This window comes from Phoca vitulina, unplaced genomic scaffold (genome assembly GCF_004348235.1).
Source record: "Phoca vitulina isolate PV1807 unplaced genomic scaffold, GSC_HSeal_1.0 scaffold91, whole genome shotgun sequence".
Classification (NCBI taxonomy): domain Eukaryota; kingdom Metazoa; phylum Chordata; class Mammalia; order Carnivora; family Phocidae; genus Phoca; species Phoca vitulina.
Genome location: NW_022589794.1, coordinates 1,425,133 through 1,438,779, shown reverse-complemented (window position 1 = coordinate 1,438,779; position 13,647 = coordinate 1,425,133). Strand labels below are relative to the sequence as shown.

The window sequence follows — 13,647 nt, the reverse complement described above, 5'->3', positions numbered from 1 at the left end:
TGCACACGCCACCCCCTTGCCAGACTGTTTCCCCACTTCCTCCACCCCCCGGGGTTTCACAGTAAACATGCGTCTGTCTGCTCCTGGTGTAGGTGGCCCCTTGGCCATTACTGACTTCCGAAAACCATCAGCCCATTGCACAGCATTCCTAGACCCCGGGACCTGGACAGGGAGTGGCAGAGCGACTCGGTGCCGTGAAATCTGCGCAGGACAGGGACCAGGGGGCCCTTACTCTGGTCCCACCCCTGCCACTTAGGGAACTGGTGACTTTGGGCCGGCACCTCGTACCTCGCCCTGTGCTTAAAATTGGGAGAAGTAATACCTTCTTTGCTTTCCTCGCTGAGCACATAAAACCTGTCCCTGACATGTTGCCCAGCCTCCAGTGCTGTTGGCGTGTGCCCATCACAGCGTCTCTACTACACGTTTTCAGGACGCGGCTGTCACCTTTGACTACCAGGAATGCCGTTTTACTTAGTGGAGCCTTTCCTGTTATTTAAAATTAATTTAATAATCCAAAATTCACCTACCATATGTTTTCTTTGCAAATTGGGCATGATTGTAAAAAAAATATTCATCCCAATATTTTGAGGACTTGAGAGTGTGGGCACGCTCATACCCTGAGGGGGAGGGGAGGGCAAAACGGTGCCTCCGTGTTCTTGCAGGACATTTTGGCAGTAGGCACCCTGGACGTTAAAAATATCCATGCCTTTGAGCAAACAAATCCGCTTCCTAGAGATTTACCTTTAGGAAGAAAGTGTGGAAGTGTGCAAAGATACGTTTAGAAGGATATTTAATGCAACGCTGATCAGATTAATCAAAGGTTAGAAGCAAGATCAACGCCCAGTGTTGGGACGTTGGTTAAGCGGAGTGAGTCCGTCTGTTCAGTGAAATACTCCACATCCATTAACAAGGACGCGATAGAATATTTTATGAGGCGGAGAGAGGGTCCCGCTCTATGGGAAAATGTGAAAAATAAGCAGATTACTAAAAAGCCTATGTAATATGATTCTACCTCTGCTAAATAATATATACAGGAAGATTATAGGGTGCACGATCTTTTTTGCTTCCTAATCTGAGCACGTGTCGTTGTGGTAGACGCGACAGGTAGGAGCGGAAAGACCAGAACCGTCAATGTGTCATCCGGCGCACAGACCCACACGTACACCGTCTTGGTCTGGACCCGTGTGGGTGAGCGGGCCTGCAGGTGCAGGGGGGAGGGGGCAGCTGCCGCACTGGCCTCCACGCGGAGCATCTACTCAAGAGTGTCCTTCCTTCCTCCAGCTACAACCCCTTCGATGGGCCCAATGAGAACCCCGAGGCCGAGCTGCCCCTCACGGCGGGGAAATACCTCTACATCTATGGGGACATGGACGAGGATGGCTTCTACGAAGGTCGGTCGGGGGGTGCAGGGCGGTGGGTGCGCCGGGGCGGGCCACCTGCCTGACCTGTTTGCCCGGGGCCCCGACAGACGGGCCAGGCTCCCGGTTACTCCTGACCCTCCGCCGTTCTGACGACGGAGGGGCGTCCTAGCCCCAGCAGACCTCAGACGTCCCTGCAGAGCTCCCCGGGCAGCTGAAGCACACACCCCAGGCTGAGGACCCTCCTGTCCCAAAGGGGGTGTCCTGCCTCTCCCGCCTCACTGTACAGCACCCGGGACTCCCCCAGCTGACCTCCTCCCAGCAGGACGGGTGGTGGCCTCTCCTGGCTCAGGGCGACCCCACCGACCTCTGGGTTCTGCTGTTGTCTGGCCCATGTCCTGCTGGATCCCTCCCCCAGCTTGAAATCGGGAAATGTGATCACCCCTGTCCGGGACGCCTCACCTCCGTCCCCTCGTTAGCCTGAGGACGAGCTTGGGGACAGCACCCGCAGTGTCACGAGCTGAGTTGCTCTGGACGGAAGGGTCTTGGTCACTGCCCGTGATTGCCCTTGAGCAGAAGGACTGGTTCTTGCGAAGCCAGCAGGGTTCTCTGTCATGGCCCTGCGGAGCCTGATTCCCAGCGGGCTGCAAAGCTCAGGGGTCTGTTGTCCATGCGGCAGGGGGAAGCTTCCCTCTGAGTAGAATGGAGAGGGCCAGCCTAGGGGACACGCGGTGCGGGGTGGTTGCGTGGTGGGCCTTGCTTATCCCCGTCAGCGTCGTCCCCATCACCTCCCCTTGTGGGAGTGCCCTGGAGGCGAGTGAGGGTGGACCACCTCGAGGCCCACACCCTCCAGAGGACCAGGAGCAGAGTCAGGGTCCCCATTTAGTCTGGGAGAATCCAGGGCTAATGGTCTCATGCCCTCCTTGGGTCCATCACACGTCCCCTGAGGTGGGGGCCCCCAGTGTCGGCACCCCCAGCCTCCCCCAGCCTCCTGCCAGGTACTGGGGGGGGGTGGTCCCTGTCCCACTGGTGCTGGAAGATTGTCCGGACCGTGTCATCTTGGAGGCTCCTCAGAACACTTCTCGGGTTTTCAGGCCCCTGCGGCTAATAGGCTTTGAGCCCAGCTCAAAAGAGAACATTTCACACAACAGGAAGGGGCTCTCCCCGCGGCCGCCCGTCGCTGCGAGAGCTAGCTTGATGACATTCTCTGACACTCGACAGTGTGGTCTGGCACCACGTGGATAGTCTCTGTGTCACACTAGATGGCACACTGGGGACCTCGTTAGGACGTACACGGTGCCTTGCAAGGGGGCGGGTCACCTTTTAGTTCCGATGCATATGCTCGCCCCGGCAAAGATGATAGGAAGACGGTTATTTTATTTTTTTTTTACCTCCAAACCCCTCATATCACACGTGTTTGTTGGTCTAAGACATTTACTGGGCACCTACTGTGTGCTGGGTGTCCCAGGACGGTTCATGTGATGAACAGAAAGGGGTCCCTGCTCTCATGGGGCATTAGCCCCGTTGGGAGGTTCGTCAATGTCCGTATGCAGGTAACTGAACACGGTGGTGTCGGCTCACGATAAGCGTTAAGGAGCAGGTCGCCCTGCCTGACGGGGTCGGGGGTGGCAGGTGGCAAGTCGTGAGAGCGGGGTCCTGAGGAAGGGACATTTGGGCAGGCTCCCGTAAAGTCCTGTGGAATCCTCTGTGGTCCCATTGCTCTGCTGGATGGCCCCACTGGGGAGCCGCACAGACGATGGGGTGGGACCTCGGGTGCCCCCGACGCGATGGTCGGGTGATCTCACTGTCCTTGTGCCAACAGGTGAGCTCCTGGACGGGCAGAGGGGTCTGGTGCCCTCCAACTTTGTGGATTTTGTCCAGGACAGCGAGTCACGACTAGCAAGTACGCTGGGGAATGAACAGGACCAGAATCTCATCAACCATGCCGGCATCGGCTTGGAGGGGGAGAACATTCTGGACCTCCACGCCCCCACTCACATAGACGCCGGCATCACGGACAATGGTGAGGGGACATTGGGCGTGAACATTGACGAGATCGGAGAAGACATCGTGCCTTACCCTAGAAAAATCACCCTCATCAAGCAACTCGCCCGAAGTGTCATTGTGGCCTGGGAGCCCCCGGCCGTGCCGCCGGGCTGGGGGACCGTGAACAGCTACAACGTGCTGGTGGACCAGGAGACGCGCGTGAGCCTCGTGCTGGGGAGCAGAACCAAGGCCCTCATCGAGAAGCTCAACACGGCGGCCCGCACCTACCGGATCTCCGTGCAGTGCATCACCAGCCGGGGCAGCTCGGACGAGCTGCAGTGCACACTGCTGGTGGGCAAGGACGTGGTGGTGGCCCCCTCCCACCTGAGGGTGGACAACATCACCCAGATCTCTGCCCAGCTCTCCTGGCTGCCCACCAACAGCAACTACAGCCACGTCATCTTCCTCAACGAGGAGGAGCTGGACGTCGTCAGGGCCGCCAAGTACAAGTACCAGTTCTTCAACCTCAGGCCCAACATGGCCTACAAGGTGAGGGTCCTGGCCAAGCCTCACCAGATGCCGTGGCAGCTGCCCCTGGAGCAACGGGAGAAGAAAGAGGCCTTCGTGGAATTCTCCACGTTGCCCGCAGGTGAGCCCCGGCCTCCTGTGGGGCCCCGAGGGGCAGGGCTGGGACTAGAGGGCTCAGGCGGGGAAGACAGTACCCAGATGGCACTGTTGAAAGCCCCGCGAGGGAGAGGGAGGGGGAGGGGGAGGGGGAGGGGGAGGGTACGCGGATTTTGTGTAGGGACCGTGTTTTTGAAGGTACTTCTTCTTACACTGGCGTCTGCAAGAGGCCCGCCCTGGAAAAGACAGGACGCGGTGAGGCCACCCTCGGGGGCGTGAGGGGACGTCTCCCCCACGGCGTCCCTCCCGCGAGCGTGTGCTCATTGAGTGGAACAGCAAACCAAGTGTCCGCACACCTTCAAAACCGTTCTTTCTCTCTCATCGTAAATCACACATGCGGGTGAATTTGTGTAGAGGGTGTGAAATTCTGTTGTAGATGCTTTTCTGGGTTCTGGGCGCATCTGCTACGTAAAATTGTAGGAAATCGTAGCCTGCAGGGTCTGCTCATCTCCTAGTCACCAAGGCCCGGTGCTGCCATGGGGCAACTCCCCCCACCTCCAGAAACTTCCGTGGTGCTGGTCTTGGCTGTGGGGCACCTTCCGAGCAGGCCAGCTGTGCCCAGGTGGGAGCCCGGACACCTGGAGGAAGAGTAGCCTTCTTGGAGCAAAGAAGGTCATTTTTGCAAGAATATTGAGGGCATAATTTGTTTCCTCTAGAGCCTCTCTTTGTCCTGTGTTACTCACGAGATCCCCTGAAATACCCGTCTTCGCAGCCTCTTTGTTGGACTTCTCTCTGTGCTTAATTCATCCAGCCCCGCCCTGCCTCATTTGTCGGTAGTTTTTACAAGCAATTTGTTTCTTCTCCAGGAGCACTCTTACCAGCTGCCTGAAGTCTTCCATCTAACACAAGATGGGCCTCTCAATTCGTGATGGATTCACTTCTGTTTCATTGTGTTCTCCAGCATTTGCCAAACCCATAATCAACTAACGTCTGACCTACAAAGCAGCAGTGTCACGGGCAGGTGGGGCAGATGCTACCTTAAGGAGGGAGGGATGTCTGAGGAGCAACGGACTTGTAAAGGGTCAGTGCACTTGTCTTCCGTGATGACTTGATTTCCAACCGTGAATACCGGGACAATGAAGACCCTTTGCCCTGAGGCCTACTACAGAGTCACGTGGTCAGTGCTGGGGGGTCAAGAAACGAGAAACACCAGGCACCGGGCTGGGGGCGGGGCTCGGGAGGGTTGAGGAACACACGCATTGGGACCACCAGGACGGGCTTCTGGAGAAGCTCACAGTGAGATGGACAGGATGGGGGGTCCAGGTATGAGCCCAGGGCACATCCCACAAGGTAGCTCCCCATCCCCGGCGTCCCAGTCCATGCGCGCCGCCAGAACACAGTGCAGTCGCTCCTCACGGCTCTGGGGGCTGGAAGTCTGAGGCCGAGGCGCCGCAGGGTCGGGGTCTGGGGAGGATCTGCATCCTGGTCCACAGGCGGGTCTTCTCCCATGTCCTCGCGGGGTAGAGGAGGCGAGGGACGCCCGTGGGGCCTCCTGGATGAAGATACTGACGCCCCTCTGAGAGTTCTGCAGTCATGACGTCAGCCCCTCCCAGAAGCTTCGCTTCCTGACCCCAGCACCGTGGGGGTTAGGATTTCAGCATGAATTCTGGGGTGGGGGAGGCAGGCTATGTTCTGATTGTGAGTGCAGTGAGGGGAAGGTCTGGGAGATCCTGCCCTGCGTGGGAGGAAAGGGGTGCTCCCAGACCAGCGCGTTCTGAACTCATCTCAGGTATGACTTGTACTGAGCATGCCCACACGGCGGACATAAGAGCCACCCCCCGGTGGTCAGCATCTCTGGGCCCACGTGGGGAGCTGGGCTGGAGCTGACAGAAGAGCAGTTCCAAGTCTTCCTTCACCCACAAACCCCTGTCCCTCAACTGTGATTTCACTTTATGTAGAAGGGAGTACTGAGGAAGATCCCAGACTTGGGATCTTGTTGAGACTGATCGAAGTGCCAGAGCCAGGTGATCAAGGAAACACTAGTGACCCTGAAAGACTTAATGGGGTTTCTGAACACTTACATTAGCTCAGGATGCAATGCTAGCCCTTAGAAAACTCTGGATAGAGTGATGCACTCAACAGAAAGGCCGGAATCATGAATTCCAGAGTCCCCCACCTTTATGAGAAGTCACTCACCCCCAAGGAGAAGGATCAGGTGGGTCCTCAGCAAGCCGATACTAGAAACAGGACATCACAGGTGGGATCACAAGGTCACAGAGCTGCACGTCCCAGGGACAGCTATCAGCAGAGGGATGGGCAATATGTGTGCTTTAGGGTGACACCAGCCATGTGAATAATTGGGGGCAGGAAACGTGGTGTTTTCAATGGTAGCCGTTGTGGTACCTAAAATCTAGGTGTGGAATTTAAAGCTGGCATTCAGAGGTAGATTTCAGATCAGAATTTAAGATGATCTTTAGGGTTTGCAACACTGCATACAGCATCTTCTGAAAAGGACTTCTCAAAAGGGCCTAGACAAACAAGGCACATCATTCCCAGCTGGCAGCCCCAAGATCCTGTGGTCCCTGCAGAGGCCAGGCCTGCCTACTGGAGGTGGCCAGACTTCTTTCCTCCAGCCTGGGTTAAGCATTGCCCTGTGCATCCCCCACCCTCCCAGTGCCAGGTGAACCGGATACTTGAATGAAGAGAGAGGAGCTGGAATTTCTCCTGAGCTCTACTGTCCCCCTGCCTGCCAGGCTGGCTTGGCATTTGCAGCCCCTGAGATTTAAGGCAGATCATGACCAGAAGCCTGTATGCAGAGTTCCCGGTGGCTGCAGGAAGGGCAAGCCACTTCCCAGATGGGACACGAGAGACCTATTAGTAGAATTCTTCAAATCTTCATACCCTTACAGGTTTTGTCTGCTCAGTCTCTCCAGTTATTGAGAATTATTGTCTATATGTCTATTTTCCTCTTCAGTTTTCTTTTTGCTTTATATATTGTAAAGCTCCATTATTAGGCACATACACATTTATTTATTTTTTTAAAAGATTTTATTTATTTATTTGACAGAGACTGAGACAGCAAGAGAGGGAACACAAGCAGGGGGAGTGGGAGAGGGAGAAGCAGGCTTCCCGCTGAGCAGGGAGCCTGATGCAGGGATCGATCCCAGGACCCTGGGATCATGACCTGAGCCGAAGGCAGACGCTTAAGTTTAACGACTGAGCCACCCAGGAGCCCTAGGTGCATACACATTTAAATGGTTAGTCCTTGATGAATTGACCCCTTTCTCATAATGAAATGCCCCCTTGGTCTCTGGTGTTACTTCTTGTCTTGAAGTCTGTATTTTCTGACATTCACATGATCACCAGCTTTTTCATGCTGAGCGTTTACATGTTATATCTTTTTCTAACCTTTCAAATTCTTTGTACCTTTATTTTCAGGATGTCTCTTGTGAATAGTCGATAGTCAGATCTTGGTGTTATAGAAACCTGACAATTTCTGCCTTTTAATTGGAATCTTTAGTTCCTTTTCTTTTAGTAAAATTACTGACATGACTTGGTTTAAGTCTGCCATATGCTCTTTGTTTTTCATTTATCCTGTTTTTTTCTTTGTTGATCTTTCCCTGCCTTTTTGGGGAGAAAGGGAAGGAAGGAGTCAACTAAGTATATTTTTCTATTCCATTTCCTCCTCTATTGACTTTTTTTGGCTATAACTCTTTGTATCCTTGCTCTAGAGATTGCCTCAGGGAGTAACACATGCATATTTAACTTATTAATACTGAGCTTACAGGGGTGCCTGGGTGGCTCAGTGGGTTAAGTGTCTGCCCTTGGCTCAGATCATGATCCCAGAGTCCTGGGATCGAGCCCCATGTAGGGCCCCCTGCTCAGCAGGGGGATTGCTTCTCTCTCCTCCCCACTCATGGTCACTCTCCCTATCTCTGTCACTATCTCTGTCTCTCAAATAAATAAAGGTTTAAAAAATTAGCTTACATTAGTAAGATAATGTATTTACAAGGGAAGAATAGTACCAAGGTATAATTCCATTTCTGCTCCTTCATTTTTACTATTGTTTTTATATATTTTACTTCTACATAAGTCACAAACCCCTTGATACATTGTTATTATCTTGCTTTAATTAATTGCTTTTGAAGAATTTGACAAAAATAGTCTTTTATATTTCCCAATATATCTACAATTTCCATCAGTTTCTATCCCTTTTTGTAGGTTCATATTTCCACCTGGTGTGATTTCCTTTTAGCTCTGAAGAATTTCCTTTAGCATCTCTTTCAGTATTCTTTTGGTTATCTTAAAAAAAATTCATTATTTCACCTTTATTTAAAAATATTTTTTCTCTGGGGGCACCCAGCTGGCTTAGTTGGAGGAGTGTGCAACTCTTGATCTTGGGGTCATGAGTTTGAGCCCCATGTTGGGTGCAGAGATTACATAAATAAATAAAACTTGAAAAAATATTTTTTCCTCTGGATATAGAATTCTAGACTTTTTTTTTTATTGCAGTACTGTGCAAATGTCATTCCCTTTCTCTTGACCTTCCCTATTTGTATAAGGAGTCAGCTCTCTTTCCTGTTGTCCCGTTCATTCTCTGACTCCTTTCAAGATTTATCTCTTTGACTTTGATGGTCAGTAATTTGACTGTAATGTGCCTAGGCTTACTTTTACTTCTACTTATCTTTTTTGAAATTTACTGATATTCCTGGATCTAAGGGTGGTAGTGGTAGTGGTTTTTCTTTAAATTTCAAACTTTGTATCTCCACAGACCTTTTCTACTTTATCTTTCACTTCAGAGAATCTAATTAAACATAAGTCAGATTGCTTGCTGTTGTCGTACAGATTTATGAACTCCTGTTTATTTTTTTAGATCATTTTCCTCATTGTGTTTCAGTTGGGATAATTTCTATTACTCTGTCTTCAAGTGTATTCATTATTTCTTTTGCAGTGTCCAATCTGCTGTGAAGACCATTAAATGAAATTTTTATTTTGGCCATTGCAGTTTTCAATTCTAGGATTTTCATTTGGTCCTTTTTAAAATTTTCTTATCACTCTTGGAATTCCCATCTCTTCACCTCCCACATTTATCTTTACCTATACATTCTTTAACCTACTTGTAATAATTATTTTAAAGTCTTTTCTACTTCCAACGTCTGGGTCATCTGTGGGCCTGCTTTTACTGACTGTTTTCCCTCTTGATTACGAATCATATTTTCTCATTTCTTTCCACATCTGGTGACTTTCTTTGTGTATTGGACATTGTAGATTATGCCCTAGAGAGACTCTGGATTCTGTTATCTTCATCAGTAACAGCTGTAACAACACCTCTGCAGAGTATTGAGCTTTATTCTAGCAGACAGTTATATTTGTGACATATCTAGATCCTGTAGATGCTTGTTTTAGCTTTATTTGAGTAAATATATTTCATTTTTGCCTTTAGAATGTGGCCCTTAGTCCTGATGTATGATCCCAACTTCTATGAGATGGACCTTCTGTGTCTCCAATGGAAAACTCAAGCTCCTCTAACTTAAAAGGATTTGAACTCCAAATTCTTCCTCTTAGCACTAGGCAGCTACCAGAATCAATGCTGAACTCTATAGCTGTCTAGCTATTTACTTTCCTTTATGTTGTTTGCATTCCTGCTTGCCCTGCACAGGCACAATTTAGGGGTCACCGAATAGTTTGAGGGGAATGGGCACACAGAGGTTAGGGATCCTCTTGTACTGGGTCTTCACTCTCTGGGACCTCTCTCAATTTCTATCACGTCTGCCGTCATTGAACGCCGACTTCTAATTCCACAATCCGGCAAGACCACCACTTCCTGCTTGGACTCTATCTCTTGTACAAGTGAGCTGGGCAGTGTCCTAAGGGAGAATAAAAAGGAATTTGGTTAAGTGTCAGATTTGCTATTGTGTTTCCCTCCTTTCAAGGCACAGACCACAGGCTGTCCACTTTCCCTCTACCCCATAGTGTGGGATGAATCACACGGGGTATGTTCACGGGAGGCTTTTGGAAATGGCTCAGGGTGCTTCTTTCCACCATGAGGCATGGCTGCTTTTCTCATTGCTGGGTGTTCTTCATCAGCAAAGGAGAGCGACCTGGCTCTGACAAGAACCACTGATTGCTTTCATCTTATGAATGCTACCAGGCCATGAGGACAGTGTTGAGGAGATAGGGGGAAGTGGTACCCCACAGGTCTCCAAGAGCCCTGGCAACAAGTTAGCTCTGAGTGGATGAGGGCCTCTATGATCTGTCCCATACTCTGGGGGGCGAGTCTGCCATGGTGACCAATCACAGGGAAGGGAGGCAGACGGCACTCAAGGTTGATGCAGTTAGCAGTGCTTAGGAAGGAACAGTCCTACTCAGAGACAGAAAACAGACTCATCATCACTAAATCCCCAGAGTCTGGTCAAACACAACAGCCACCAAAACAAGTGGTCCCCACCAAAAGGATTGTGCTCTCCAGAAAGGTCTTCCACTTCTGATATAGAGGGTGGAGATTTCAGGATCTTTTATGGGAGGGTGAGGAGTCCAGTGCCTTTGGAGTCAAGTTGAAACAAATAATAACAATAATTAGCATATAAATGGCACTTACTCTGAGCCCATGCACTGTTATAAGCACTTTATCTACATATTAGTTCATTTAATCTCATGCTTGATGAAGTTGGCTGTATTGAGGATTTATTGTATGTTAGAAGCCATGATTTCTCAGAAGCTTGCTCATGATGGGATCTGATGCAGATATTCCTGATGGGCAGCTCTCTTCCAGTGGTGATGTGGGGACCCAGGCATGTCCATCTCGTGGTTTCGCCATTTCTACTCTGTGGCTTCTGAGGTTGCCTCCAGGGGTCATCTCCTTCCCAACCAGAGGGGGAAAGACCTTATAGGTTCACCTGCGGAGCTTTTGGGGGGCTAGCCTGGACATGGCACCCATCGCTTCTGCCCTGTTCCATCAGGAGTCAGCCACTGGGCCACATCTTACTGAGAGGGAAGTTTAGAAACTGAGCACGGCTGTCTGAGCAGGAGTATAATAATACAATGATGATGTTTTAGTGCGTACATAGCCGTTGTTGCCAACAGGCTCTGTATCATGTCTATTTTATAGATAAGGTAACTAAATAAAAGACAGTTGTCCAAGGTCCCACGTCAGTAACTGGTAGATCTGGGACTTGAACCTGGGCAGGCAGGCTCCAGTGTCCACTTTCTTACCACGTCCTATCCTGCCTCTGATTTGTTTGCATTTCTAGGATGATAGAACTGGCCGTCTTGGTTATAAGGCAAAGGCCTGGTATCCAGCAGTAGCCAAGTCAGTGCTGAGCAGGTGAGTGGATGGGGGAATCATGAAGGAAAGGACATCTCTTTGAATCAGACTCTAAACACACCTTTCTTTGGCAATATGTCACCTTTAAATTAACTATCCAGGTAGCATTTCACTTCTGAGCCAGGTTGTGAAGACGTTTTGAAGACCTTTATCACGGAGTGTTATTAAGAGTGGAGTCGTTACGTGCCTTTGCAAATGGGCTACAGGGAAGTGTGGGTGTGAATCCTGCTTCCAGCACTGAACAGCTGAGTGACTTCCCTTGGACCTTAATCTCCTCACGTGCAAAGTGGGGTTGTGCTGGGATCACAGGCCTGTGTGAGGATCCCGTGGTGGAAAGTACACAGCGAGGAGAAGCATGTGGCCCACAGAGAATCCTCCGTAGACAGCTGCCCGCCCCCCCAGAAATGCATACCTTGGGGGAGCTGTAGCAAGGTCATGCCAAATGTGGGGCTCCGAGCCTTCCTCCTGGAAGTTATAAATACATTCTTTTCCAAATGAAAGGCCACGTTCAAACAGGAGGATGTGGAAATGTGCACAGACCTCGAGGAAAGGGTGGTGGGCAGCACGGGCCATCCTGCTGTCCCTGGGAGCCTCCAGATGACCAGGGCCATGGCCACGGCCACGGCCTCCGTGCTGCTCGAACTGGCTGCTCACAACGCACGGCACATGCAGACTGGCCAGGGCACAACAGAAGTGTTCGCTGGTGCAGCTGGGAAGCCTGTGTGCGGAGCCGGATTCTCAGGGTCAGATGCTGTCCTCAGACCCGTCTCTCTCGGCGCTCAGCTCTGTCCCCTTGCACATGCGGTCCACGCCTACCTTCTCTCAAGTCCATGAACAGATGGAGGGAGGAAAGGGGGCAGCAGCAAGGAGGGGAGAAGGGAGGGAGGAATCTCTCTCTGCCAGTAGCTGGGCTCTCCTGCGTGCGTCCTGAGTCAATCCCACCGCCCAGTAACTACGTCCGCGCTCGCGCTCTGGGAACAGGGTGCAGGTGGTCGCAGGGGCGGAAGAACGCCCAGGTGAGCCGCGGGCCGCGGTGCCCACCAGGAGCTGCCGCCCTCCGGCTGCCCTGCCTTCCTGTGTGGTGCGCGTTCTCGCCCGCTGCCCTGGCCACCTGACCCAGAGCGCGCCTTCCAGGTGAGAGCAGTGAGCTTCGCCGCCGCTCACCTGCCAGAGGGCCGTGCCCTGAAAGCGCTGCTTTCTGTGCCCCCAGGCCCTCCGGCACCCCCACAAGATGTCACCGTCCACGCCGGGGCCACCCCAGCCACCGTCCAGGTCTCCTGGAAGCCGCCCGCCCTGACGACCGCCGGGCTGTCCAACGGGGCCAACGTGTCCGGCTACGGCGTGTATGCAAAAGGGCAGAGGGTGAGTTCTGGTTGGGGGATCGCGCGGGGCTGGCCAGGGACTGGTCCGCATCTGCTCCTGGAGGGGTGAGGTGGGGGGGGGCATCCCTCTTTTCCCTCTCTTCCCTCTCTCCACCCCCAAGATCCACCGGCTCGGCCTGAACAGCACCTACAGCGGCGCCCAGGGCCCCCACCCCGGCAGAACACAGCCCCCTTCTCTCCTGTGGCTCCAACTTTCCAGAATTCTCTCTGCCCACCTCCCACGCCCCTGCTGCCCTGCCCTGGGCGGTTCCTGTTCTCCCCTCAGTACTGAAAACTCGCCTCTCGACCCCACAAAATCAGCCCCCTCAGTAGATGACGGGCTCATAAACTCGACCAACTGTTGTTGAGAAGATGGTACCACCAGCCAAAGGGGAGGGGGGCCATCTGCACATCAACACACAGCGGGCCTGGCTCCCAGAGACCCTGTGTCCTTAATGCCCAGTATAGGGACCCCATACCAGCCCAAGCCCCAGCCCCATCCCGGCACATGACACACACACAGCGGGGAGGCTTGGGGAAGCTCCTGTCCATCCTCCCACCCCCTCCTGTTCCCCCAGAGGAGCCAGGGCTGATACATCAGATGTAAGTGCCTATCTGAGCCCCTCCTGCCTGGTCCCTGGGAGCTGCCACCTGCAGGGGCATGCTTCCTCAGCTCCCCCTCCTCCCCCGGGACTCCCTCCTGCTCCCCCTCCTCCCCCAGGACTGCCCTCTGCTCCCCCTCCTCCCCCCCAGGACTCCCTTCTGCTCCCCCTCCTCCCCCCCAGGACTCCCCTCTGCGCTCCCTCTTCCCCCAGGACTCCCTCCTGCTCCCCTTCCTCCCCCCCCAGGACTTCCCTCTGCTCTCCCTCCCCCCCTCAGGACTTCCCTCTGCTCTCCCTCCTCCCCCAGGACTCCCCTCTGCCCTCCTTCCTCCCCCAGGACTCCCTTCTGCTCCCCCTCCTCCCCCCCAGGACTTCCCTCTGCTCTCCCTCCT

At 52.7% G+C, this 13,647-nt stretch overlaps 1 protein-coding gene across 13 annotated transcripts in view; it reads left to right on the top strand.

Annotated features, from left to right (window-relative positions):
• Positions 1–13,647, top strand: part of RIMBP2 (RIMS binding protein 2) — a 92,960-nt gene that overhangs the window by 49,315 nt on the left and 29,998 nt on the right. For all 13 annotated transcript variants that reach the window (XM_032396357.1, XM_032396356.1, XM_032396364.1 and 10 more), the window contains 3 exons: positions 1,282–1,391; positions 3,181–3,993; positions 12,503–12,654. In XM_032396357.1, the coding sequence (XP_032252248.1) occupies positions 1,282–1,391; positions 3,181–3,993; positions 12,503–12,654 (1,075 nt within the window). The remainder of the gene's footprint in view (positions 1–1,281; positions 1,392–3,180; positions 3,994–12,502; positions 12,655–13,647) is intronic.